At 40.5% G+C, this 26863-nt stretch overlaps 1 protein-coding gene across 2 annotated transcripts in view; it reads right to left on the bottom strand.

Moving 5' to 3' along the window:
• The window catches only part of evlb (Enah/Vasp-like b), a 33559-nt gene extending 6957 nt beyond the window's left edge, over positions 1-26602 (bottom strand). For both annotated transcript variants that reach the window (XM_038727854.1, XM_038727855.1), the window contains exons 1-4: positions 26350-26602; positions 9181-9349; positions 7836-8013; positions 1321-1387 (exon numbers count right to left, since the gene is read on the bottom strand). In XM_038727854.1, the coding sequence (XP_038583782.1) occupies positions 1321-1387; positions 7836-8013; positions 9181-9349; positions 26350-26444 (509 nt within the window). In that variant the 5' untranslated portion in view covers positions 26445-26602. The remainder of the gene's footprint in view (positions 1-1320; positions 1388-7835; positions 8014-9180; positions 9350-26349) is intronic.
• Between the last annotated feature and the right edge of the window lie 261 nt (positions 26603-26863).

Raw genomic sequence — 26863 nt, 5'->3', positions numbered from 1 at the left:
ACACATAAGCACACAATCTCCCCCGACAATCATAGACGTAATCCTTTGTGCCAGAGGTACAGTTTATCAGACATGGGATCAGATAGAGCCTTAACTCCCATCATATTTGTTCTCTTAAGCCCTGGCATTTGGCATTTGGATGAACCAACAGGCAGAGCTGAAATAGGTTTAAAAACAGCACCAAAGACCTAGTTGTGCCTGAGTCTGTCTCTGAAGGGTAGAGAGGAATAGTAACCAAAGTGGAGGAATTGCAGAATGCTTAGTAAGCCCTGGAAATTGCCTCAAGCATCATTTCCAATACTACTCATGCATTATTTTGGAATATTCAATCTGCCATTATGATTCTGAAAAAGTCTTGTGTTTCAGCCTTTTTTAAAGCTCACTTTCTTTATCTGATTGTTACCCATGGGAGATATTCCTGTGAGGGAGACAGAGGATATTAAGGCGAGGATGGGATAAAGGGGAACAGGAATAATAGAAATAAAAGTCACTAAGGGCAGCTGTCTGCTTATCTCAGTTGCTAGGGTTCATATTCTCTCTGTGGAATAGGTTGTCAGACACATTGGACTGCATAATCCTAATCACTATACTCTTTGGAGTTCACGTAAAGTTCATCCACTGGTTTGTAGACAATTCTGTCCTGAACAAGCCATTGTACCTGCACTAAAATACATGAAGTCTCACCGGTAAACATTTTGGAAGCAGGCAGGAGTCACTGGTGGACGCTCTAAATATAGCTGAGAATCTTTTATCTTTTCCAAAAATCCAGTCTTTGGAGCGTCACTGTGAAATTGTTCCTGTGCTTTTGTTGCATTGCTTGTCTCCATGACCCCACTCTAGTATTTAAACAGAGGAGTCTCAACCAGCATCTTGCTATGAGCACTGAAAACACAATTTTCTGCCCTAGTCAGAACATTTTTAAATGTTAATAAATAATCACTTCAAACATTTTCCTACAAACTTTAAACTTGAATGTTGCTAATTCTGTCAATATTTAAAGGTGCTATAACCAATATTTTCATATTAACAATGAATTAAATAAAAACATATATGTTAAAGGGGCCGTGGGACAGTGAATTTTGGACTTAATTTTCCAGGTGGAAAGAAATGGTTGCTAATATTGCTATGTTTCTGCTGGTTGTGTATTAGCAACTTTTTTCTAACACGTTTACCATATCACTGTTGTGTTTACTGCTTGTCCAAACAGTTAATACATGTTTAATTTTACAGATAAGTACTTAAGATGTGATGTTTTCAGAGGCTTTAAACATTTTCAAATATTGTTTAACCATTCCACTGTTTTCGGTTAAGAAATTTTACCTCGCTCTCTGAGCTTCTATCTCATCTGAAGTTGGTCCATTCTGGACTTGGCGCTGGACAGCTGGACCTAAAGAGGCAAATGAAAGCAGGGAGAGAGAAAGAGACGTAGTTAAAGTGAAGTTGACCTCAAAAATCCATTACAAGCAGTATAATGCTAATTGAAATTAGTCCCAGTCAAGACAATTAACTACTAAATGGCAGGGAATTAAACAGCAATTGATCATTATGTCCTCTTTCTTCTGTAATGAGTAATGTGCAATGAAAAGCATATCAATCCCTCACTCTAGGTAAATGATTATAAATTGATTCTTCCACTTTTACAGTTGAAGGCAAGCAGAACATAGTAGAATAGAATACAAAGTGTGTATGCACAGAAGGGGGGCTGCTTGGCCCTGCAGTCAAACTGCTCATGTTCACTCACTCACTGTTACCCACGTTTGAGAACAATATACACCCATCTCAAGCGCACATGTTCTGGGTAGATGTATCTTTCCTTTTTAAATTCACCCAAATGTCAAAATAAGCAGAAAGACACACACATCAGCCAGAGACCTGTGAGTATTATTCTGTGATGAAATACAACTTTCAGTGTTTCAAGTGTTAAAGAACAAAAACAGGGTGGTTGAGCGAGGTCTGGAGTGTGTTTGAGCGTCTCTCAAAGCAGATGGTCCTAAATTGGAACCAGAGGAAACTCTGTCGTCTGCGGTAGCCGAGTCACAACTTCAGCTTCTGTAGTGTCTGCTCTTGGAGAAGTTCACAGACAAGAGAGTTCTGTCTTAAAATTTCACCCTTTAGACAAATCTGTAAAATCTGTGCTATGAAAGCTCACAGTTGGGTCATCCCTGGTTGTTTTATCAAAATCCACGTGGAAAGTTTTGTGTTAAAAGAGTTAAAGTCTGTTTATTGACATATGTGAAATCACAGGAGAGGAGGCTCAATATGAAACATGTGTGACTCTAGTATCTCCCCCACTTGCTTGTGATGTAAACTACTAGGCACTTGAATGTAATCCGTTTAACACTGCAAGTGGGATCTGCAGATGGGGAAGCAGATAGGGAATGTAATTAATTGAAGACATGATAAGATGAGGACGAGAGGACATCAACTCAGGGATTACAATCAAATCACAGTGAAGCATCAGTTTTCAGTGAAACTTGTGTCATCACTAGACTCCTCTGGGACAATATTAATCTTCATTGTTCCTCCCGAGAACAACTTCAGACACACACACATTTGTGTTTTGGCTCCGGCCTCTCTTTGAAATTGAGAAATGGGGTTAGTCTTAAATCCTTTTGAATTTATAGGAACAGAGGAGAAAACCTTGCAGTGCAAAGACTTTTATTTTGTTGATTTATGATTGCTTTGCTATTTAACGCTGATGGGAAGTTCTCAGCAATGTGAGCAAAACCAAAACATTAATGTTTTTCATTTGGGTAGCTTCCAAAGACTCTGTCCCCTTCTGTCTAATAAAAGGCAGTTTGAAAGCTCTACACTGTGAGGCCCTTTTCAGGGTCAATACCCACTGAGGACACTCTCCACTGCTCACATCTCTAATGGAAGTGACTCTCTGGTGAGCCGATGGTGCTAATGGCCGCCATTGATCAAGTAACAGAAGTCCAAAAATAACACACACAAGACCTGAATCATGCCTACAGTCAGATACCTCATCCAACACTCGTAGAGCTGCAACTACTGTATTGATTATTTTATTAATGATTAATCTACTGACTACTTTCCTGATTGACTTCCATCAGGTTTACATTTACTGTTCTTAGTTTTCAATCCATGTTTTCATATTGACTACAATGGAGATTTGGTCTGAGACAGCATACAATTTCCCAAGAGATTTTCCCATTAATGGTAGTTTTAGTCATTTATGTGTTGTCTATACACATGGGTTGGCCAACAGTGTGTTGTTTTTTGGCTCTGGAGTCTCCACGTGGAAACTGCACTGTGATGACAAGACTCCGGGTCACTGCTCACTGTAATAGTCAGACACATAACTCCCTATAAAACCACACACTGTCATTTATACAATTCGTTTCTTGTGAGGTACTGGTAGATGAATTTTTTTTTAACCTTTGGAGAGAGCCAGGCTAGCTGTTTCCAGTCTTTGTGCTAAGCTTAGCCGAGCTAACTGTCTCCTCGCTTTAGCTTCATATTGAACAGGCAGACATGAGAGTGGTATTAAACTTCTCCCAAAATGTAAAACTATTCCTTTAAGGCCAATTAGGCTCTGGTAACTTTGAGATTGGTTAGTTAGTTACTGGGCCAAAGTCCATTAAAAGGGTTAGGGTTAGAGTAGTTCAATCTGTCAGAAGTAGTGAAAAATGGGAATGACAAGTTCTCAGAACCCAAAGTAACATTTTCAACTTGCTTGTTTTGGTTCTTTAAAACCAAATATATCTAATTTTCAACTTTATAAACCAGAAGAATGACAGGGATTCCTTTCTTTTTAGTATACAGAAGCAGTGAATGTTAATGTCAATTAGAATGGCATTTCTGCTTGATAAAAAATCAAAAAACATTAACTGATTATCAAAATTGTCAGTTAAATTCACGTAGATCAATTAATAGACAGTTGGTTCAAATACAAATAGTAACAGTAACATACAGTACACAGACAACACAAACTACAGGATTCTAAAAAGGCATTGCTCAAACACAAGACACACACAGATCCAACTGTTGCTGTAATTATGTTGCATTGTTGCTCCACCAATTATTTAAAAGGTTGAGATTACTGTTTACAGGTCAGATGATTGTTTTAATTATGTTTTTACTCAGCTAGATTACTGTTTACAGGTCAGATGATTGTTTTAATTATGTTTTTACTCAGCTAGATTCATTTATCACAGTTGAAATAACTTCTATCACAGGGTATGAATGTTGTTCTCAGTAAGAATCAGAAACCCGCAGACTGAACTGTCAGTCATCAAAGAAGATAACATTTTGTGCTCTTAATTTGTAAGAGCCACAATTTTCACTTAAAATAATGCATGAACCCTGTCCACTCAGACTTTTGAAAGTCATAAAGATCAGGGAAGCAATGTTCTTTCTACTCTAGAAGCTCAATAACTTTAAAATAGGCCATTTCTTTCTTTAACTCAAGTTACTTTTAAAACATTGACTTTTACCAGAGAGAAGTAGCTAGTATTAGTAAGTAACACTGTAATGCTAATACAGGACAGGAAAAATTGATGGCAACACTACCCAGCCATTAATGAGTCACACAGTTGTAGGAATGGACACCACAACCTTTAAATACACACACAAACTTAAAATAATAATTATCACGCAGAAGTTCAGACACAGACAGACACACACACACACAGGCTTTACAACCTACACGACATGCTGAAGAAGAGGAACCGGCTGTAGCAGACACAGAGGCATTGACAGACCCACTCACTGCTGACCATCTCTTGCTTTCAGCTGTCCTTCCTTCCCCTCCATCACCTCCCTCTCTATCTCCCTCTCCTCACCTGCCTGCCTTTCTCCCCTCCTCCACCCAGTAACGGTATCATCTGTCATCTTCTCGTAACCCACACCCTCCAGGCAGCAGCAGCGCAGCGAGCATCTCCAGCTAATGTTTCAAAAGGTCAGGTTTGTCTGCAGGCTGCACGGCCTAATGCCACTTACACAGACAAATATTACAGCAAGCCGTTCCATGTGCATCTCTCGTTCAGAATGAGCCTTGAACATACAGAATCTCAAACGAGCTATGAGATTAAAGTTTCACTCAAATAAATGGATGTGTTGCGTTCACTGAAGAGTTGACATTTGACCTGGCAGCCAAGGGTCAAGCACTAAAGATGCAGTTTAGGATTATTCTCATTCTCAATGTAGATCTGACTTTTTTGTCAACTACTTCTGCCAAGGTCAAGAATTCAGTTTCAAGTAAAATTTTTAAAATCACATGCACGAAACCTCATTAAAGTTCTCAGAAAAACTTCACCTGTTGAAGAGATTTGTGTGATATGACTGAAAGCTCCCATACAGCTACTAAATGGACTTTGTGGTGACATTTTTGTCAACTACAGTTTTTCCAAGGTAAAAAATCCTATTAAGAATCTCTTTCTTCAGTTAGTCAATTAATTATGTACTCTATTAAAGTTTTTTTCTAATTTAAGTATTTGCCTTAAAATAGGCGCCTTTATTTCTATATACTGAATACGGAATGATGTGAAACAGAAACATTAAAGCAATTCTTCACCTTTGTGAAGCTGTTATGAGCACCTTTTGGGTTTATTTACTTGATTAATGACACATTATTTCAGTACTGGAGTAGAATTAGACATGGGTCTTTTCCAAGCAGGTCATTTCACACTTACTGTACGACAGTAAGTGTCTTTTTGACTAAGCCAGTATGAAAATAGGTACAAGAATGATCACAAACAGTGTTATGTGGAAGGTTGTTGGTGGGTTATCTACCACAATCTGCAGTATTTACTCTGTACTCCAATGTGAGAACAATACTGAGGACAAAAGGTCAGGTTTTGACCTTCTTACCACTAGGGGGGGCAGGCACACCTATCCGTAGGATAGGTAGGAGAGAGGAAACAAAGGGAATGACACACACCAAAATACATGAGGGAATTGCCTCTTTTTCTGTGTTTCTATTAATATGTTTTCTACAGTGTGTGCGTGTGTGTGTGTGTGTGTGATAGCGTTGGTTCCCCTTTACACACAGATTGTATCTCCTTACGTAGCTGGAGTCACTGCTGTATCATAGCGAGCTGGTAGCATTAAGGCGACAGGCTAATCTAATATCTGTCGAGTGTGTGCCTCCTTCTCTTGTGTATTTGTGCACTTGTGTTTGGCTGCTGTCACTCGAGCCTCTTTGTTCCCCCGTCCCGTGTTATTAGGCAGATGAAAAGATCTGCTCTCTAGCACGGGACCCAGGGGAGATCTTCTCAATGACTCATACTAATTAAGAGGCCGAGGGGACTGCAGAGGGAGACACACTGCTGCTGCTGCTGCCTGAGTGATGACTGGCAAGCTGTGTACTCACTCTGCCTCTCAGTCTCTCATTCTGTCAGTCCCCAATTTATATTTGTCTGCCTTCCTTACAGACATATGTATACACACGCCCGTACACACACAACAACAATTCTATGTATATTCACTTTAGCAAGAAGTCTTTAAATGGACCTTTTTTCCCATGGGACATATTTTCTCTTGTAGCAGGAAAAAACATTATTAATGTTATTAATTACAATCTTTTTAAATTACATGTCAAAATGTCTGAAGTGAAAAAAAGTCTATATGTAATTGGTTACAGTGCATCTTTGTCAATTTTCAATTGCACTTTGACAACTAGTGTCACACTTGAAAGGCTAACACAGTAAGTCAGCATTTGCATCCAGTTATAGCTGTAATCCAGTATCCAGCTATAATGTCTGGCACCGCTCTGACCCTCCTATTAGCTGTGTTGCATCTATCACTCTAGTTTCACGCTTTAACCCGAGCAGGGGTCTATACAGGAGCACATGTAATGTTTCTTTTATTTCTTGTAGTTGCTGTTGTTCTTAAATTGTGAAACTACTAGGAAGGAAATTTCTATACATCCATTGCCACCAGTACTACTACAACTATTACTACTACTGATACTGTAGGACAGCTACTACTACTACTATGATGCTAAGCTTTCAGTCACTAGACATTTAATCAGGGCAAATATTTGACAGATGGGAAGCCTCGAACTAGAATGACATCACACAAAGCTTTGAGGTGCAACATGGTAAATGTAGTTCACAACTGTAGTTTTGTTTAGTTTCATTTTTAAATTTTCTCTGTATTTGTATTTACTGTCCCTCTCTTTCAAGTTACCATTGTGTTGTGAGTGTGTTGATATTGTCACAAATACAGATCATTGCAAACCTTCAACAATCAATAAATGATCTTGTCCAAGCTACATTGTTAACCTTAGTATGACTAGCTCTGCCACTGATCAGTTTGTCAGTTTCAGTGCATACACACCTACTGTATGTTGATCTACATGTAGAAGTTGCACAACTTCAGTGGCTGTGTCGCCTTCTTACTCTAATGTGAGTTTAAAAACTCTATTGTTTGGTAATGACCTTAACTGAAGCCCCGTATGGAAGGGAGTTAGGATACTGTTAGCTCCATCAGGGGCTTCCTGCTGCACTCTACTGCATTATTGATATGGCTGGATTTATAAACAGGCTGCATCAAGAATCTAAGTGTGTGACTGTCATCTCTGACAAGTCTCTCTCTTTTTACTGTTATGATAAAGGTCAGTTTACCTGTCCCAAAAATGACAATCATTCAAGATGATGATAAGCATTTTATTTGCTCACATGAACTTTTCCCAAGTTGTGTTTGTAATGTTTGTTCAATCTGCTTTTTGAATTGGCAATATGTGAAGCTGAGGGGCAGGTGGGTAACAAGTGTGTGAGCTTTTCCTAAAATAAGGAAATTATCCATTATAGGCTACTTAAGCATTATTCCAAGTGTGCCATGATCGTGTGATAGACTGAGGGGAGACACACCTCCATCCTGTGCACTGAGAACGTTGAGGGCAAAGAGCATGGCGTTGGAGAAGGTGGTGGCCTCCTCCTTGCTGGCAAAGTTGAGGCCATAGACCTGCCTGGCATCCCGCCACTGGTGAAAGGTCGGTGTGGCTTGGTTGTACTTAAGGCCCTTCACTATGGAGTAGTTGATAACCACCTGTGAGAGCAGAGAAAGAGGAGAACAGATGAGAAAAGGAGCTGTAGTTTAAGAATTGCAAAAAGATTTTTCATTTTGGATGCCCATTCTTCTTTGTTTGCAGATGGCAGGCTGGGGAGAAAAATACAACATGATCGCTATTCTCATAACTCTGTTGTGTTCCTGGCAGAAAAAGACTTTTTAAATGTCACAGAATTGATGGCTGTGTGTTTGAAAGGATTTAGTGATTTGTGTTGTGTCACTGGTTCAACAAAATTGCATTGCAAGGAACTAACTATCCATCCATCCATCCATCCATCGCCAACCGCTTATCCTGTGTACAGGTTCGCGGGGGGCTGAAGCCAATCCCAGCTGCCATCGAGCAAAAGGCGGGGTACACCCTGGACAGGTCGCCAATCCATCGCAGGGCCACACATAAACAAACAACCACTCATGCTCACACCTAAGGACAATTTAGGGTCACCAATCAACCATGTCTATCATGTCTTTGTATGGTGGGAGGAAGCCGGAGCACCCGGAGAGAACCCACGCAAACGCAGGGAACATGCGAACTCCACACAGAAAGGCCTGGGACGAGCGGGGTTTGAACCCACGACCTTCTCGCTGTGAGGTGACAATTTTGGAGTTTATTTCATATTTAATGTTATGTTTTTGGCTATCTTTGTCGATTCTGTTTCTGATTTACTGTTGCATGTGATCAACACAATATCATTGGAAGCAAGTGTGTTTTGTTTCTTATCACCAACACACACGCAAACACATAAACACACTTAAGAGAGCTGAGTACTAATGAGACATTGCCTTTGGAGAGACTGACAGAGAGGAAGAAGGTCTCAGCAGAGAAGGATTAGCGCTACTAAAGACCTTTAATGAAACACTAGGGTTCATGCACACGCACAAACCCAGACAGAGGCTTAGCCCAACATAAGATATAAGGCTATTAACTTTTTCCCCATTAAACTCTCCTTCAGTCACAACAACTATTTGGTCTTGCAAGTTACTTGAAAAGAAACCCCACAGTCACAATCCAAAATAGCCTGAATGTTCTGTATATTGCTGTCCTCCCACAGCTCGATGAAATCTCTCCCTCTAGTGACTAAATGGCTGAAATTAACTCCATATCTACACTTATATCCCAGCAGCATGAAGTCATCTTCTGTCCGTTACCTGCTGGTCCTGCAGTTTGACGCCCACCACTCTGAAGGTGTTGTTGGCAGTGTTGTGGTAGATGTTGATGCGGCTGAATCCCTGCTGTCCAGGCTTGATGGGCACCCACTTCTTACTGGTATCATCGTAGACCATGACGGAGGCCCGTGCCTGGCAGATACTCTGCTCACTGGGAGTGAGAGAGAAGGACAGAGAAGAGGGAGAGAGAAACAACTGATATAAGGAGAAATCCAGTAGTAATCCTCAGATGCTTTTTGATATAATTAATTTATAAACATTCACATTCTTCCACGAGTTACTGACTTCTCGATACGCACATTTCCCATCAACCTGCGACATCTATCTCAAAGTCAGTTTGCAATTTCTTCGAAATACAAACAAATACTACCACATTTAGCTGTGTGGTATACAGCTGTGTATTGTACATGAAAGTAGAGGAAGCATCAGTGACTTGTGGCTGAACTTATAGAGTTACTGTTTGTAGAGAAAGTCTAGTTCTGGTGAAAGTCTGGTTCTGGTGCTAACAATGGACTTTTCCCTGATATTCAAAATGTTTTAGATGCACCTGTATAATTATGGCATTCCTTCTACGACACATCCTGTGTATATTGATTTTTTTTATGTCAGTGCAAAATGATGTTTAATGTTTCGGACAGCTGCATTTTGTAATGTCACTTTGATACAGAAGGGTATGCACAGCCTATATTTAGTCAGTAACATTTAAACCATTGGTTCCCAATTGAAGGGTTGGACTTGGGACCTCCCAAGGGGTCGCAAATCAAAAAGACAGGGAACCACTAGTTTAGACGAGTCTTGATCAAACAAGCAAAAATTAAATCAGTGCGAGTCAAAACATTGCCTGTTCAGTCTAATATAGTTCAGAAACTACAGTATAGTCCAGTGTGCAGATCTGGCCAGATATGTACATGAAATGCAAAGTAGCCAGTCAACAAAACAGTTCAAGAAATATAAGACTGATCACTAATACTATTTTTAAATGCACTTTTAGGCTCAGATTTTCCTTTAACAGTAGTGACTGCTGCGTATTTGTCTGAGAATGTAAGTGAGATCATTACGGTGAACAAGGCAACTACTCAGTCTAATCGTGTGTTACACTAATGTTATAAACCAAATGTAATCAAGCACTTGTCCAGCATCTGTTGATGTTCTTAATGTGAGGCGAATGTAATTTGTGTGTGTGTGTGTGTGTGTGTGTGTTTGTGTGTGTGTGTGTGTGTGTGTGTATGTGTGTATGTGTGTTTGGCCTGCAGTGTTGAGTCTGCCTGCTCTCCCTTTTGACTGCGTTTATCACAGCCCACTGAGGCTCTCTCCACTTTCCCTCAATGTAACACACACACACACACACACACACACACACAGTACACAGTACTGCCCCATTACAAAAGCTGTGTTTCATGACCTTTTCCACATGTCTTACAGACAAAAGGCACCTGCTGAATCGCTGGGGAGAGAAGGGGAAAAGAGAAGATCACGGTGGAAGCATGTGGGGAATGAGGAGGAAAAACACAACGAAGGAACAGAGAAACAATTTTGACTTGCAAATTAGATTAACAAGAAGAGTCTCATCTGTGTCTTTGCCTCTGTGCCAAGCTAAAATTAGTGGATCAACCCCTGAGGCTGAGTGAAAGAGCTGCGTCAGAGAAGAGAAAAAAGATAAAAAGGGAAAAGTCTAGGCTTGCTGTGTGTGGATACGACATAAAGTACAGTGAGAGACAGTAGTGCATCATGCATCGGGATAAGGATGATATTTAAGGGATATTATAAAAGTTCGACGTGAGAAGATTGATACCACTCTCACATCTGTACACTAAGTCCAGGAGCTGGGGGCGGGAAAGCCAATAAGCCAATATCCCAATATATCAAAACCATTCTTTGTAGAGAGGGAGAAACTTTGATGCAGTGATATTTTGAATTTTGTAATCCCTCTGCGGGAATATTTACTCCATTCTGGATAGAAATGACTTTTCTACAATTATTTAATAGCATCTCTCACTGAAACATACAGGATAAGGAATGCTCAATGCAAGGTACTGTGCCTGACTTGTGCACACATAGGATCGAATAGCAACGTATTTATCCTTTCTGAAGACAAGCATTCATGAAGAGAAAGCACCAGGCTAACACTAGGATAAAGAAAATGATAATAGCTTTCCTTTTCTTTCACTTCAAAGCGCACTGAAAGGAGAGCAGCAGGAAGCAGCTGAAACTTGCAGGACCAGAAGCCATAGAAATAACACAAAAAAACACATGAAAAAGCTCCATATAACACACTGCTGCATGCATTTTAAGCTGGAGGTATAAATAACCTTCTCTCAGGTTCAGTCTTACTCTCTGCACATTAGCGGTTTTGATGTGCACACACTTGAAACCAGCCTGAGCACCAGCAGGGCAACGATGTGTTTAATTTATTTTCTTTAACTTGTCGACTCTGTTAATTTTTAAAAAGGAGTTCTTGGCAACTAGCTGAAAATGGCATCAAGGGCCCAGAAGCATGAATAAATGAGGCTCTTGTGCTAAAAGAGACTCGAGCAAGAAAAACGGAGGAGACGGGGAGAAGGAGACGAGTGGTGGAAGGAAAAGAGAAAGAGGGAGATAGGAGCTGTGAAGGAGCCGAGGCAACAGGAAAACAAGTTTTCCTGACTGACAGTTATGGGACGCGCACAAAACACACACTCACGCGTGCATATGCACACAAATACAGAAATGTAGTGTAGATCGCTCCCACGTCTCACCTGTTGAAAAATTAACAATTCCTCGCGGGACATGAATAAATCAGATGCTTCTGAATTTACCTTATTGCACACACACACACACACACATATATATACACACACTTAAATGCCATCCTCCTTGGTCTGTTCACGACCAGTCTGCACTACAGTAAATTCAAGCTGACAGGGACAGAAAGAGAAATCTCAGAGAGCTGCTCAGGAATCATCTTCCACTGAGTCACTTCAACAGAAAAGGTCCAATCACAGAGCAGGATGATTGGTGCAGGGGGATCATGAGAGTGTAAAAGGTGCTCACTCACTATTAAAGCCCTGTCTTTTATTTTTAAATTTTGCATGATGATGCAACATTTTGGCTAGGCTCTTATAAAACAAATCTTACATTAATTCCAGCTGTATAATTGCATCCCTCAATGACTTTACCATTACCTTGATAGTGCATGCCGTTTCAGGTCTGCAATTGCTGACTGTGATGGTTTTGAAGAAGAAGATTTTCAGTCTCAAACTACTGAACTCAAACAACACATGCAGTATAAAGTCAGTCCAAACCGTTAAATGAGGATCCCTCGATGCATTTTACAGCAGTTCGATTTGTAGCTTTAATGACTTTAACACAAAATGATGCTATAATTATTCATATGTTTTGCTGTGATTTCTCAGCATCAAACCTGTTAAGTTAATGGGTCAGCGTGTCTGTCTGAGGTCAGATTAATGAGGGGCTATAATAATAAACTCATGCATTATTCATCTTCTGCTGCATGTTTGCAGGGTTGAAAAGAATAATTATTGCCCTTTTTTCAGTTTCATCTCCCTCTTCCAAACCTATGCACACATACTCATGCGCAAACTGTCCACACACAGCAGCCCCATTAAGTTAACTCCTTTGTGTCCCAGGTCATCGCAGGGTTAATGGGATGCCTGTTTCACTGAAACTTAAACTCTTTGCACCATTGTTTGCTTTTCTCATTTCTCCTCCCTCACACCCCAAATTAAAAATTAAATGTTCCCATTTCCCTTCGGTCTACAGTGCGCAGGTCAGATGTAAGTATTTCAAGTATTTTGCATTTCCTTCATCACTGATCATGTGAACAGTCTGCTCACACCTGGACCAGTCACGCCGTTGGTTCACTCTAACCGGCAGCGTCAAATTGTCACAGTGCTTCGTTCCGCTCTCTGATCCCTGATGAACAGCACAACCATGAGCTGTCAGAAGACAGGGATAAACTCACAGAGGAAACCCAGGTAGAAAAAAACACACAGAGGAGGGAGAATTGTGGTTGAAAATATACACATAAGAAAACCCTGAAGCATGAAACATAATTAGCACTTTGATCGTCTCTTCTGCTGATGAATTGCCAAAGAGGGAGGTGGAATTTAAATTTAGCAGAATAACTGCTTGATAATGTCATTTTTGAAAACAGAGTATAGGGGGAAATTTCCACATTATGTATTCCTGTTGTGTGTATTTGTTTTCCATCTGGGATGTATTTAGAATTTAATTTAAACTGAGTGTGAATGTTTTACTTTCTGAGCGTTTTTTTATTCATTTTTTGGTGTTTTTCTATGAATCAGCACCAGCAAGAGTGCGAGTCAGTTAGTGACAAACTTAATATCAGTAGCTGTGAGTCAGTTATGAGCCCTCTGTAACATTATGTAAAGTGTATTACTGTCACTCCATTCCCTCATGATCATTTGTGCTACTCTGTGTATGTGTGTGTGTGTGTGTGTGTGTGTGTGTGTGTGTGTGTGTGTGTATAGCAGAGTGTCAGTCCTGGTCTATTACACTAATCTGTGCTGTTAGAGGGCCTTGTATACGTCTCGGTCTCCGTCCACACAGCAGGCAGGCTGCAGCGCTTACACCACCCTGCAGACATCACAACATCAAAGCTATTGTGCTGCTCCACTTTCTGGGGCCTCCGCGCTCAAGGCAGCGGTGCGCTAACAACAAAAAAGGATCTGCCCAAAATAGAAACGCAGACACACACATCGCTGGATGCAAATTTGAATATACACTCACAGTACAGATTCATATTGCACTACAAAGGTAATCAAAGCGTAGGTGGTGAGTAAAAGTCAAGCCAAGGCCCAAAACAATTTAGTTTAAAGTAAATTAAAAAAGTAAATTCTGTTTCTCCAGATGTGTTTTAAATCTTATTAAATCAGTCTCTGCAGCAAGTAAACTATGGCGTACAAAGTTTAAGGTGTTGTGCGTTTCAGTTGGATCTTCATGCACAGCAAAGGCAACACATTCGGTGTCTGCAAAGCACATCTGTTGACACCACAGAAACCTGTAGTGTGTGTTTTACAGTCCATGCAAGTGGAAATGTGTCTTTGGTTAGATAGTGTTATGGTAAGAATAGACAAATTAAAAGACAAAAAACCTACATGAGACGTATCAGACATCATAAAGACAATGAAAAAAGTTTGTTTTAACAAAAGGACATCTTAAAACACATTGTTAATTGCCCTCAGATTTCTATAGCACCACCAATTACAGCTGTGAGTAATTTAAGAAAGAATGTGAAAGATGTTTAAAACTGATGTGGCTGCATCAAGATAAAATTTCATAAAAAGATCAAGTCACACACACTCTTCTCACAAAAGACAACAACAAACCAATCTTTATAACTGACAAACTGAGCACCATGAAACTAAGGGCTAAAGAGACTAGACAAAAATAGTAGCTGGTATTCTTATTGGTGACGCTGTTTTGGGCAATAAACATTTGGGTGTTTTTTTTTGTTTTAAGCTCAAACATTAATTACAGACAGACATTTATTGTCTCATGTTTTAACAGTGTTGACAGAGAATTTTCAAATATGAAAGCTGAAATGCTCCTTAACAGAATATAGACAACTCTAGCAGGCAAAGAATTGTTTTGTGCTAATGTTGTAACCTCATGATTCATGGTGTTTTATGATGTTTAGGAATGAGTTAAGGACCAAACAAAGGTTGTTAAGGATTTACAAATATTTTAACCTCCTGATGTCTGAGTTTCTGCTCATTATGATTATAGAGACAATATATTTGTTATTTAAACCTGAACACAATAAAGCAAACAAACTGCCTGACAATATTGTCCCTGAATGGAAACCTGCCAGCGGGCAGCAGTGGCTGTCATTAGGAGATAAAAATGCCCTAAACTGATTTGATGGATTAGCTTATCCAGTGATGCTGCTGAAGCTGGAACAAGAGGTTAATACATAGTAAACCTCCTGATGATGCACCACCAATAAGAGAGACACAGAAACAGTGAAAACAATGTTAAAATCAAAGCAACACAGAGCTGTAGCATACTTACCCTTGCTGCCAGAAATGACAGGGTATCAGGAAACATAGTAACTCTACAAAGCTATCTGACAGCTAAATATGAATAGATATAACTATAAACATAATTATATCATATTAAAAGCAAGCATGCATTGTAACAATAGTAAAAACTGAGAGAGAGGGGGATACCAGGCTATAAGGTTGAAATGTAGTGGAGAAAAAAGTACTTTTAAGTATATAAATGCACTTCAACACAACTCTCACACTTGATGCATGACATCACTAAAAATGGTACTTATGCATACTGTAACTCACTGTGCTCAGTCATCAGTGATGATGACCATCAAATATAACTGTCATTGCAGGTTAAACAGTGAGCAAAAAAAAAAGGTGCTCTTATTCTGAAATAAAATATGTGTGTTGGATTTAGGTCCAAGGTGTCGAAACAGGCACACACACATACATCGTTTGCAAACCAAATATTGGATTTTCCTTTGAGATTTGTTGCTTCTCATTTGCAAAAACAACAGTCCCCTTTAATACAATTACACACTGTAGCGGCGACCTTGAGACTAGACAAGCTGCTCCATTATTTCCAGACTATAAGATTGAACTCCCACATTCCTAGCTAATACCACTCTCTGCTGTTCTAGTGGCTCAGCAGACTATGAGTTTGAGTTTATTCACATCTTCCCCATCACATGCTTGTACATTATCTCATCACAGGTGACTATCAAGACAGAAAATCAATTTAGGATGTAACAGTTCTGCAGTGTTTTGAAAAATCTTTATATTTTTCCATTACTGTTGCTGATTCACTATCTTTTATCACTGGATACCTAAAGATTTGTGGCTCAGTAATGAAAGAGGAGGAAAGCTGATCATAAAAAGTATCTCTGTGTCCCGCAGCCAGCTGCTTAGAGAGAACAGCCAAATCCTAAGAGTTAGCTGGCAGAACAATCATTGCCAGAAATTGTTTGTCTTTTTGACTAACTCCTTTACAAAATGTTCTCTGTTTCCCTAGACAGAAGGAAAATGATGGAGAATCATCTGCCTGCAAACTGGCCAAAAAAGGTTGCACAATGAAACTTCTTGTATGTGCATGTAAGTATGTGTATGTGTGTATTTCTGCACATGTGAGCATCATCTGCATGAAACATCAAAGCTGCATAAAACAGAAAGAAGAACAGCTGACAGCTTAAACATTTATAAGCGTGCCAGGGCAGAGCTACATTAGCAATGAGACTGAGTCTGAGCTAAACCTCAGCTTTCATAGAAAATGGGATAAATTGTGTTAAACCGGCACTGCAGTCCAACCACAGGTGCCAGTTGGCATAATGAGGAGCCACTTTGGTTAAATGACATTATTTTCTGGTCCCATCTGAGTGTCTAAACAAACATTCATCTACTGTCAACCGTTATTTCAGGGAAGATGCACGACCACTGGCTGAGTTTGTCCCAGTTGCTGCTACAGCTTCTGTGAAACTAGAGCTTACTGTGTTGGGTGTCAGCCATGGTTGCTCTGCAAATATTTTCAGGCAGCTTTGTAAAATGATCAGAAAGTTTGGAAATCCAAATGTATTCTCTGTTCACAAAAAGTTCTGCCGCAAGGCAGGCAGCAACACTGAAAGCAAGGTTTTAAAGGAACAAGCTATAGCTTAAAGCAGTGGTTCTCAAACATTTTCTGTCACGCCGCCCTTTAAAAGCTGAAAAAAGTATTCAAAGGTTTTTCTGTTTTATAACCACAACTATACACTAACCTTAACAAATTTAGTACAGGCATTCCCAAAATCTGCTTAAATGTATAACTTAAAGTGAGTAACTTAGAGTTTAGTTTAGTTTTAGTTTAGAAATTAAGTTAAAGTACAAAGTGCGGGTAGGTATAGACACAGGAACAAGTCACAAAAGCTACATAGAACAATATAATACAGCAATAACAACAAAGAGCATCAGCCATCCGAACAAATATCCTGACTGCATACTACATATTGCACTTCAGCAATAAGGCTACCACAACTTGTGTTATTTCCATGGTGAAGTATAAAGTACTTTGTGCTTTTACACAAATTACCGCTGACTGACTGTTAGCTAGCTCAGAGGGCTTTTCCCCTCTCAAATTACTCTTTAATGACAGTATGACATTCCCAAAAACAAATGACCACAAAAGTAAAAGGTAATGTTACAGTACAGAGAAAATAGAAGTAGCTATTTGACAAGCACTACCCTGTCCCAGCTGCATAGCATTTTAGTGGTTAGCATACCAACTATACATTCACCAACTAGCCGTGTGAATATAGCCCCAAATTCACCAAGCTACAAGAATCAAATATTTGGTGAAGATGGGCAAAATATCTTTGAACTAATCACACTTTGCAGGAATTTCACCATAGTGGAATGTCCGAATCATTACAGTCATCTTGGTTTGACCTTAACTAGCGTGGAGTAGGAATGCATCATTAACAGGAGTTTATCCAAAACTACTAGGAATTTACGTTGTGCAGGACACAACTGCCATTGGAATCTCGAAAATGCCAGTAAAATAAATAAATAAAAGGCTACATGCCAACAATAATTACAAGTTTTAATTCTATCAAACTGGCTCTACTCACATTGAGTCTAATATTCATACATAAATGCAACTATACTACATCTCCTGTGGGCCACTGAAGGTTATTTGTGGCTACTGGAGCACAGATTTTCTTGCATTGTGTTTGAAGAATATACAGAGTTCTGATTTAGAAAAAATATAATCTCTGTAACAGTAGAAAATATCTCTGATTGTTCCTTTGTTTATGTGATGACATATTAAAACCTTAGTGGTACAAATTCAGTGTAAAAATCATGCCCTCTGAACACACTAAAATACTAAAGACAGCTACATTATACAGCCCATCTGTCTCCAACAGTGGGCCATCTGTAAGTGAAATCATAGTTTAACTCTTTATATTTTCCAAAGGGAAAGAATGCTCCCATTTATTCCTATAAGGGGGAGCAAATGAACAAGGATGGCATTACTGTGTGTGTGTGTGTGTGTGTGTGTGTGTGTGTGTGTGTGTGTGTGTGTGTGTGTGTGTGTGTGCAAATGCTTCTGTCCCGTGGTATGAATCACAACATGTTTATGTGTGGAAGCATATTTATGCATATATTTGTGAAAAATGGTGTAGAAGAAAGTAAACTGTCAGGCTGGTTTGCAGGCCAGTTACATAAGCATTGCATTGCTTGCTTGCCTAAATTAGGTTTTGGTGGTGAAGGGGGGAGGTGGAAAAAAGTGAAGCAGGAAGAGTAAAAAAAGACAGAAGAGAGAAAAATGGGCCTGCGCAGAGAGCAGACTTAAACAGCCTGTCAGCTCTAATACAAACAGTTATAAAACAAACCAATGTACTCACCTTGCAAAGGAAATGTCTAAAAATAACTGACCTTGGCTGAATTAGGTTTTATATGTGTGGAAATCACAATCACTCACTAGGTGCTTGTAAATGTTATGGTTAAGGATAGACAGTCTTCTGACCTGACAGAGAAGATGGTCATCAGTCTTCTACTGACTATTAAGTAAGGGAAAGCTGCTATGACTCAGTAATAGTTATTATTGTTGGATATGATGCTGCATACTAGTACCAAAATAGAACAGCAGCTTTTAAACTTCATCTGGACCCAGAGTTTAAAATCATCTCTCTTTCTGGCCCAATTTATGCTGGCTATTGTGCAAACCAATCTATCAAACTTTTGATTTTGTTTTAGACTGACAGAGTGACAGGACATTGTATAGCCAGCAAAAAGCAATTTAATGGACCATGCCAGAGTTTTTGCATGTTTAAGGCCATGTATTACATTATAATTGCATTTATGTATTTATTTTGCATTCATGTCCACCACACTGGTCCTGGTGAAATAACTCAATAACTATTGGATGGCTTGCCATTATATTTGTTACACACATTCATGGTTTCCCCAGGACAAAGCCTAATGACTTGGAATTGGAAATGGAAGTGCCCTGATTTTGCCTCTAATGCCACAATAAGGGTGACTGAGGTTAACATTTGTGATTCAGAGTGCACGATAACATCAGCAGTAAATATTTCCTTTAGTTATTCAAGGTACCCAGAAGATACTTAACCCCTGACTTTTCTTTTAGCGACACAAGCAGGTCAAGGTTTTCACTTCAGTGAACTAGCTTGACATCTACAAGGATTAACACAAAATCACCATGGGGTGTGTGAGGTTGTACTTTGAGTTTAATACTAATTAGGAAATGGTAACATGCTATGTAAGGGTGTCAAACTGATCCTGATCCAAAGCCGCTAGCATGGCTGTAAACTTGAAAGGGGTTGTTGTAACCTTACAGGCAGAGACTGGTTTTGGTCATGTCATGTCATGTGGGGAAAACTCGCATGGACTAGAAACTAGTTGGAATTATGACTTCATGGTTGATTTAAACACCAGTTAGACGCGCTGACATTTCAGAAGAAGTTTTAATGCTAATTCACATAATAATTTTAATGTTGTCTGTTTTTCTTTTTTTTTCCTTTTCAAAACCAAAGCTTGCATTCATCCGTCTATAAAGGTTAATGCATAAGAATATTAGTTTAAAAAACATACTTTTACTGCACTCTTTCACATACCAATTTCATACCAGCGAAAAACATTTCACTATCAGGCTTCAAGACTTTGCAAACATTTGGTGTTGTTATGTGTGTACAGTATTAGAACAGTAATTGTTTTGTTTATTTTTTATGCCATACATGTGATGTGAGGTGTGTTACGTGAGCTATTCAAAAGTGTGCTAAGGAATCCTTGCGTCCGAGTGTGTGTGTGTGTGTTTTTTCCTGCACTTCAGTATGTTCAGCTTGTGTGTATTTGAATGCACGCCTGAGCCTGGAGACCCTGCAGAGAAGACACGCACACACAAACACACACACTCCTAGATTCTACTGCCGACTGCTGAGACTACGTAAGAGCACGCTAATCTGTTGGCATGACAACTGGAGTGGAATATTCACTTGGCCTAGAAAATATGGCTGTGAAGAAAAGATGAATGAGCAGTGAGATATGAATAAAAAACAGCAACATAAGCCTACAGACAGTCTGCTTTTAATTACGGGCCCCACTGTCTTTGCAGCAGTACTACACAATGTCCTGTCTCATCCTCTGATCATCAAATGACTCACGTGGCTGCAACTGTGTATTAGCACGGGTGTATGCATCCATATGAGAGTGTGGGAGTCAGCTATGAAATATTGTATTTAGTTTTAACCCCTGTCCCATCATCTTGAAAGCAGACACTACACACTCCACAGACCGTAAACCATATTTATAACTATTTTAGGTGTCTACTGTACATGTTGCCTTGCTTTGGGGGTTCTCTTTTCTCTTTTCAAACAGCTAATACAACATTAAACGTCTCTGACAGTCCACTGAGGTCAGCTGGGACGGCCAAAAGGAATAAAGCTGCCCTGGTGCCATAAAACAGGTCTGAATTGATGGTTTAACTCAACCTGAGAGCCTGTGAAGAGCAGTGCAAGGATGAGGTTTCATTTACTGCTGCTGCGCATGATCGCATAAAGCATTTAAGAGTTTCCTCAGCTCTGAGTGCTAATGCTGAGAATCTTGTTGGGGAGGGCAGAATCAGGAGGTTTAATGTGAGATCAGGTGCTCTCAACTTTTATGTTTGGCCAATAACCACATGTATTACTGAGGGTGATGGGCAAGAAAATCTTGCTTTAAGATTAACATAGACTTTAAGTGGTGCGTTAGTGGTTTGAAGGAGGATGTTTTCATTTATGACTGTGGTTTTAAGCCACATGTACAAAATTTAAAAACTCGTAACGGCGTGTTGTCACGTCAGCAAAATGGCTGGTTCACAAGGTCTAACAGAGAGTTGGCAAGCTTACTTTGGATGGATTTAACTCTTAACTGGAATCGTCTTGTTCCCTGCTGACTTATCCTCCCATCACTGAGAGAAGACGCCAGGCAGAACAATTGAAATTAAAGAGAGGGCAGTCTGTGTCTGACCCCACATGGCTTATATCACAGAGACAGAAGTGAGTGGAAAATAACTGAGAGACTCGGTGACGGAGGATTTGGACGTTGGATGGTCCTTTATGTCTCTGCAAAGATGGCCAAATCCTCTGACATAACAGAAGCATCGGCAGAGACAGCACATGGTCGATAGATCCCTGAGTTCCCTGCAGTCCTAAACAAACAAGTTAATCTGCTGTGAAGTCGACACACAGTTGAGATTTGATAAAGTGCATGTAGATGAGATTTGAGTCCCACAGGTTCATGGAGATCATCTAAAAGGAATAATTTTACATAAATGTAAAATTATTCCTATATAATAATAAAATCAACACCACTCTCATATTTGTATGAAGCTACAGTTAGCAGCCGGTTAGCTTAGCTTAGCATTTAACACGGGAAGTTGGAAATTTCAAAGGGAGCGACCCCTTAAGTCAGATTTCCGACTTGGAAAGTCGGGAAAACCACACTACCCCGACTTCATGATCCACGATGGCTGCTCTGAGTATCAACAGTTAGTGAAAGCTGTAGTTTATACTGTTGCACTTCTGTGTACTTGTGGCTCATTGTCGTACACAAAGTGCTGTCCAACTCCTGTCTGTGGACGTGTTGCTGTGTTGCTTTATCAACTGGCATAACAATATCTAACCTGGCTAGTTGTAAACAATGGCTGGTCAAAGCAAGGTTTTCCGACTTGTAATTGGAACGCCGTCAACTCGGGTGTGACGTCATTCCCAGCTCCGACCTGAAACACACCAAAAGACAGGAAACGGGGAAACAGCTAGCCTGGATTTCGCCTTTTGGACAGAGACAGGCTAGCGGTCTCACCAGCATGACTTTACCCTTAGTTACGCCAACTGGCTCCTAGCTCCAGTTTCATACTCCACAGACAAATATGAGAGTGATATCAATGTTATCATCTAACTCTCTGCAAGAAACCGACTTCCAATGATTCCTGTGTATTTCTCAAAATGTCAAACTATTCCTTTAAGGACTTTCATTTGTTTTAGGTGTGGCTTCAAAGGCTTCAAAGCCAGCAAGGAGCCAGACATTCCTGTCTTTGTTGTTTGTGGGAATCTTGATCTTGGCTTAATGAGCATTTGCTGGAATGTTTAATACAGAGTTATATGCCTCAGGCCGTTATTGTCTACCACCAATTGAAGCCACGCACTCCTTTAAACATATTAGAGGAATAAAACTTCCACTGGTGAGTGTGTGCACACACCTAGGGAGGTCAGTCATTCTCCCAATCAACCCAGGCATGAACTGATGAATCAAATAGTTGGACAGAGGCGCTTAGACCCCATGCTGAAAGGAAGAGAGACAAATCAAGGAGGCAGAGATACACAGTAGATAGGGAGCACAGCAAAGAGCGGGGGTGGCTTTAAAAAATGCATGCTTCTGCATTTGGCAGAGGGGAAATTTTTTCCCAGACAAGAGGAGACCGTAGTTGCGAGCCTAGCTGGAGCATTAACACTCAGATTGTCTAAAAGAAACACTTCCTTATCCCTGGAAGAAAAAAGAAGAGGAAGAAGAGAGTGAGGGGAAGGGGAAAAGGAAGCCGTGGAGATGCCCAGAGGCTGTCCTCTCGCTGCCCCGTGATGCGATTTGATTGCTGTTACTTACTAGGCATCCTTGTGCACAAACACACCCATATGCACAAACACATACACAGACATGTTTACATTTTACAGTTGAGCGTTTGCTGAAGGCCATTAGGTTAAGTGCTCTCCAATGCGAAATAAAGTAGGACCAGATAGTTTGCATAACCCACACTGACATGCGTCAGTAATTTGTCGACCCATCCTGTTTGGAAACACTCACACTGTCATAGCGGACATGTGGTTTTATTTGTGCCACAAACCATCAGTCAGCGGATTCAATGACCCAGAATATTTCACAAATTTCCAACAGTGCTTTCTGATGTTTGACATGCATGTGCGGTGGACTCCGTCTCTAATTTGTCAGGCCACTGAGGGAGCAATACAGACATTTGGTCTCCTCTGGGAATCCTGAAAAACATAGAGCCCTTCCATCATCCCAAGGCGTAATCCTCAAGCAACAAGGTACATTACAGCCGCTCTTGGATTTAAGTCAAAGGCTTTCAATGTGAATAAGAAGTGAGTGAGCTGATTGGGTGAAACATCTAGTGCAATTGAAATCCTATTTTTGATGAGATTGGGAGTCAGAAAGAAAAAGCAACTATCTTCTTAGCACCTTTTTCATCTTTTGGAAGTAATGCTAAAAGAATTTTATCTCCCAGTTGTTTAACACAGGATATGTTGAGTTAAGTTAATGTACAGTGACCTGTAACTTTTTTAAATGTTTAATTGGGAATCCTACACCCTTTAAGAAATCACCCCTCTGGCTGACACAGTAAAATCACACAGTAGTAAAAATCTGTAGGCCATTTGATGATAATGTTTCAAATTAACATTTTCTGATCTGAATCCACTATCACCAGTCAAGAAACAAACTTGGTTAAGGAATGATCATGGTCATGGTTAAATGAAACCAACACTCACTGTCAAGCTATCGCCTCTGCTTTAATGTGTATGCAAGAAATCCTTGTCAGGTATGTAATGCAACATAGGTCCTTTTAAATATTTGAACATACGACGGATGCTGCTGCTCCTGACAACAGGAGCAAACAGCTTTAGCTTTGGCAAAAATTATTATTATTATTATTATTTATTATAGAATAAATATTTTCTTGGATCTTCAGAATAATAAAACACAGACACAATGGCAAACAACACGTACCAAGAAGGATGGGTTTCTGCTTGGAGCTTGAAGAAGTACAGAAGCAGAAGGTCTCACGCTCTCTCTCTCTCTCTCTCTCTCTCTCTCTCTCTCTCTCTCTCTCTCTCTCTCTCTCTCTCTCTCTGTATGTTTTATGCCTGTGTATTTCTGTGCATTTATGTACTGTATGTTCTGTGTGTGGATTGGCTTGCACTGGTTGTCATGGTTATCTGGCTATACTGGGGCTACATCTACGCTGGTCACCAGGCCCAGGCTGGCGTTAATGTCCGAGCATCCCTCACAAAGGTTTTTCCAAGGCGTGTGCTACACCAATACCCCACCATCCATTTCTTTTTTTCTACAATCACTCCTTTCTCCTCTAATTTCACCCCTTTCTGTCTGACTGTTTCCCTCTCACATTTACAATCCACTCTCTTCCTTTTGCTTAGCTTTGCTTTTCTCACCATCCCCCATCTCTCTCCTGGTCTCTTATTTTCTCTCCCTCTCATTTCCCTCCTCTCCCTCTCTCTTCTCCTCTCTGTATCTCTTTATTTCTCATTTTTCTATCTCCAATCTCACTCTTTCTTCTTCTTCCTTCTCACACAACTCTAATAAGCTCACCTTGCTATTAGTATGGTAATTGACGCAGCTTTATATCTGTGTCCAATTCCCGTTCACAGTGTGCTGGACCAACTTCAACAGCGGGGAAAAATATGACGTGAAGTGAAGTGATTAATCTGCACAGAAATAGATACAGCAGTCTTTTTATGTGTATTCAAATCAATACAATCTCTCACTGCTTTATTAAGTGAGTATTCATTGCATAATTTCTAATTTGTGAAACATGAATATTTATTATATAGAGCCTGGATTAGAGGAAACACATCACACCTTAAAACTCTTAAATTTCTGCAAAAGCACGCATGGTTTGTGTGTGTGTTGGTCTGCCTCCCTTGCGTTTCCTTCTGTCAGCGAAGAAAAGGGCGTGAGGAACAGCCGGAAATGTGTGAGACAGTGGGTTTTTTCATTAATGTTGCAGTCTACACAGACACATCAAACGCTGACATTTCCTGATGTCTGCTGATATAGACATTTCACAGAAGGTCACTGGGGTGAGATGGCAGTAGATCGAACCTGTTTAATTGTTTGTTAGGCTTAAAACACTTTACAAATAATCATAATCTGGCCATAAAGTGAAATTAATACCTGGGTTAAAAACAGCAGGTATACCATGTAGCACCTTAGAGTTTAAAATTGGATAACTAAATGAAGTTGGTGCAGATATGTATATGGATACCCTGACTTCAATTCCCTCTCTTCCACCTGGTGATGCCACCCAACTGTGGGACTCCAATGGATGCCCTTGGACCCCTGTGGAGCCACCAGGGAGCTCGGCCAGGCCGTGATAGTGACACGCTGTAGGCCCCATAAAGCTGCTACACAACCTGGAACACCGGCCAAGCTAAAAGCTGCTTAGTGGGGCAAAACTCTGGCTCAGTCCCTTAAAGCTGCACTAATCAGAGCTGTTAGAGGGGGGAATCAATCATATCACACAAGATTACAGTGACATCTCAAAGCATAAATGTATGTATGGATGAATGTATAGATGGATACAGGGACAGATGGCTAAAAATAAGCAAAAATAATTTTGAATGTGTGCTTCACTGGACTGAAAAGACGATTTATTTTCTTATGTAGATGTCACACAGCATCAGGTCTGACTTATTGCACGCCCGAATGCAACAGCTCCATCCGGCACAATTACATCTCAACAAAGACAAAGAGCAGGAAAGCTGTTGCATATCTGAGCATGCGTCTTGGAGCGCTCTGCAACCATGACGACAGGCGTCGGCTATGGATGCAACAAGCCACCTTGACAGCCTTGATTGGAGAGGAAGAGCAGCAGAAAAAGAAACGGCGAGGCGTAAACTGAGAGAACAAAAGAGCCACAGAGGCAGACAACAAGACAAGCATACACTGGTCACAGGGCTCTGGATGGCAAATATAACACAACTGCTGCACTGTCACCCCCTCTGTCCAAACTTGGCAAGCTCCTCCATAGGCCATCAATGCTCTCTGCTTCTTCCAGGAGCACTTTTATGCACAGCTAGCTTATACATTAGCATGCAGCCCCATCCCCCTGCAGGAGCAACCAGACACTCACAGCAGCTATCACAGCACAGAAACGCTTCACATGCAGCAGCAGCAGTAGGGGATCTGTTAGAAAAGAGAATCATAATGCTCTAACTACATTTTGGGTTGATCTAAAAGGCACCTGAGAATGGCAAAAGCAAATGGAGACATCAGACCTGGGTGTCTTCACCATTCAGGTGTCAGTGATGGATCTCTCATCTACTGGTGGATAGCACCTTTTCCAACCTTAAATGCCTACCTGACTTTGAACTCAGTGAGCTGTGGCTGTGCCCCCGGCTCAGCACAGTAGATCTGCGGGAAGTAAAAGCGGTGCGACTGAAGGTTGATGTCCATGGTGTCCACACGCAGCAGACCCACAGGTCAGCCCTATTTCACGGCAACAAAACGGAGAAAACGTCTGTATTTGTTGTTTGAGTTGCTTTCTCCTTTGTCCGTCCTGATTTTCGCCACTGACACTTTCGCTAAAGGTCGGAGTTCAACGGCAGCATCCCAAGTCTTCTTCTCTCGAATGTTAGCAGGGCTACAGAGCGCTACCGCCAAGAAGTCATCCCTTTCTCCTTCATCTCCACCATGCACAGAACATTCAGTCACCTCTGCGGCCCGACACCTTACAGGCACACTAACCTATTTCCCCACTAGCAGCCACTGTACACTCAGCAGCTGTAAGCACAAGAACAAAGATGACTCCAGTGAAAGATGCTGCCTCCTAAAGACACAGGAGAAACAAAAATAGTCCTGGTTTGTGGTTATCA

The sequence above is a fragment of the Micropterus salmoides genome, unplaced genomic scaffold (assembly GCF_014851395.1).
Source record: "Micropterus salmoides isolate LMB-PRFRI ecotype aquatic unplaced genomic scaffold, ASM1485139v1 Ms_hic_scaffold_18, whole genome shotgun sequence".
Lineage (NCBI taxonomy): Eukaryota > Metazoa > Chordata > Actinopteri > Centrarchiformes > Centrarchidae > Micropterus > Micropterus salmoides.
Note: the sequence above shows the minus strand (reverse complement) of the source record. Positions and strands in the feature narration are given on the sequence as shown.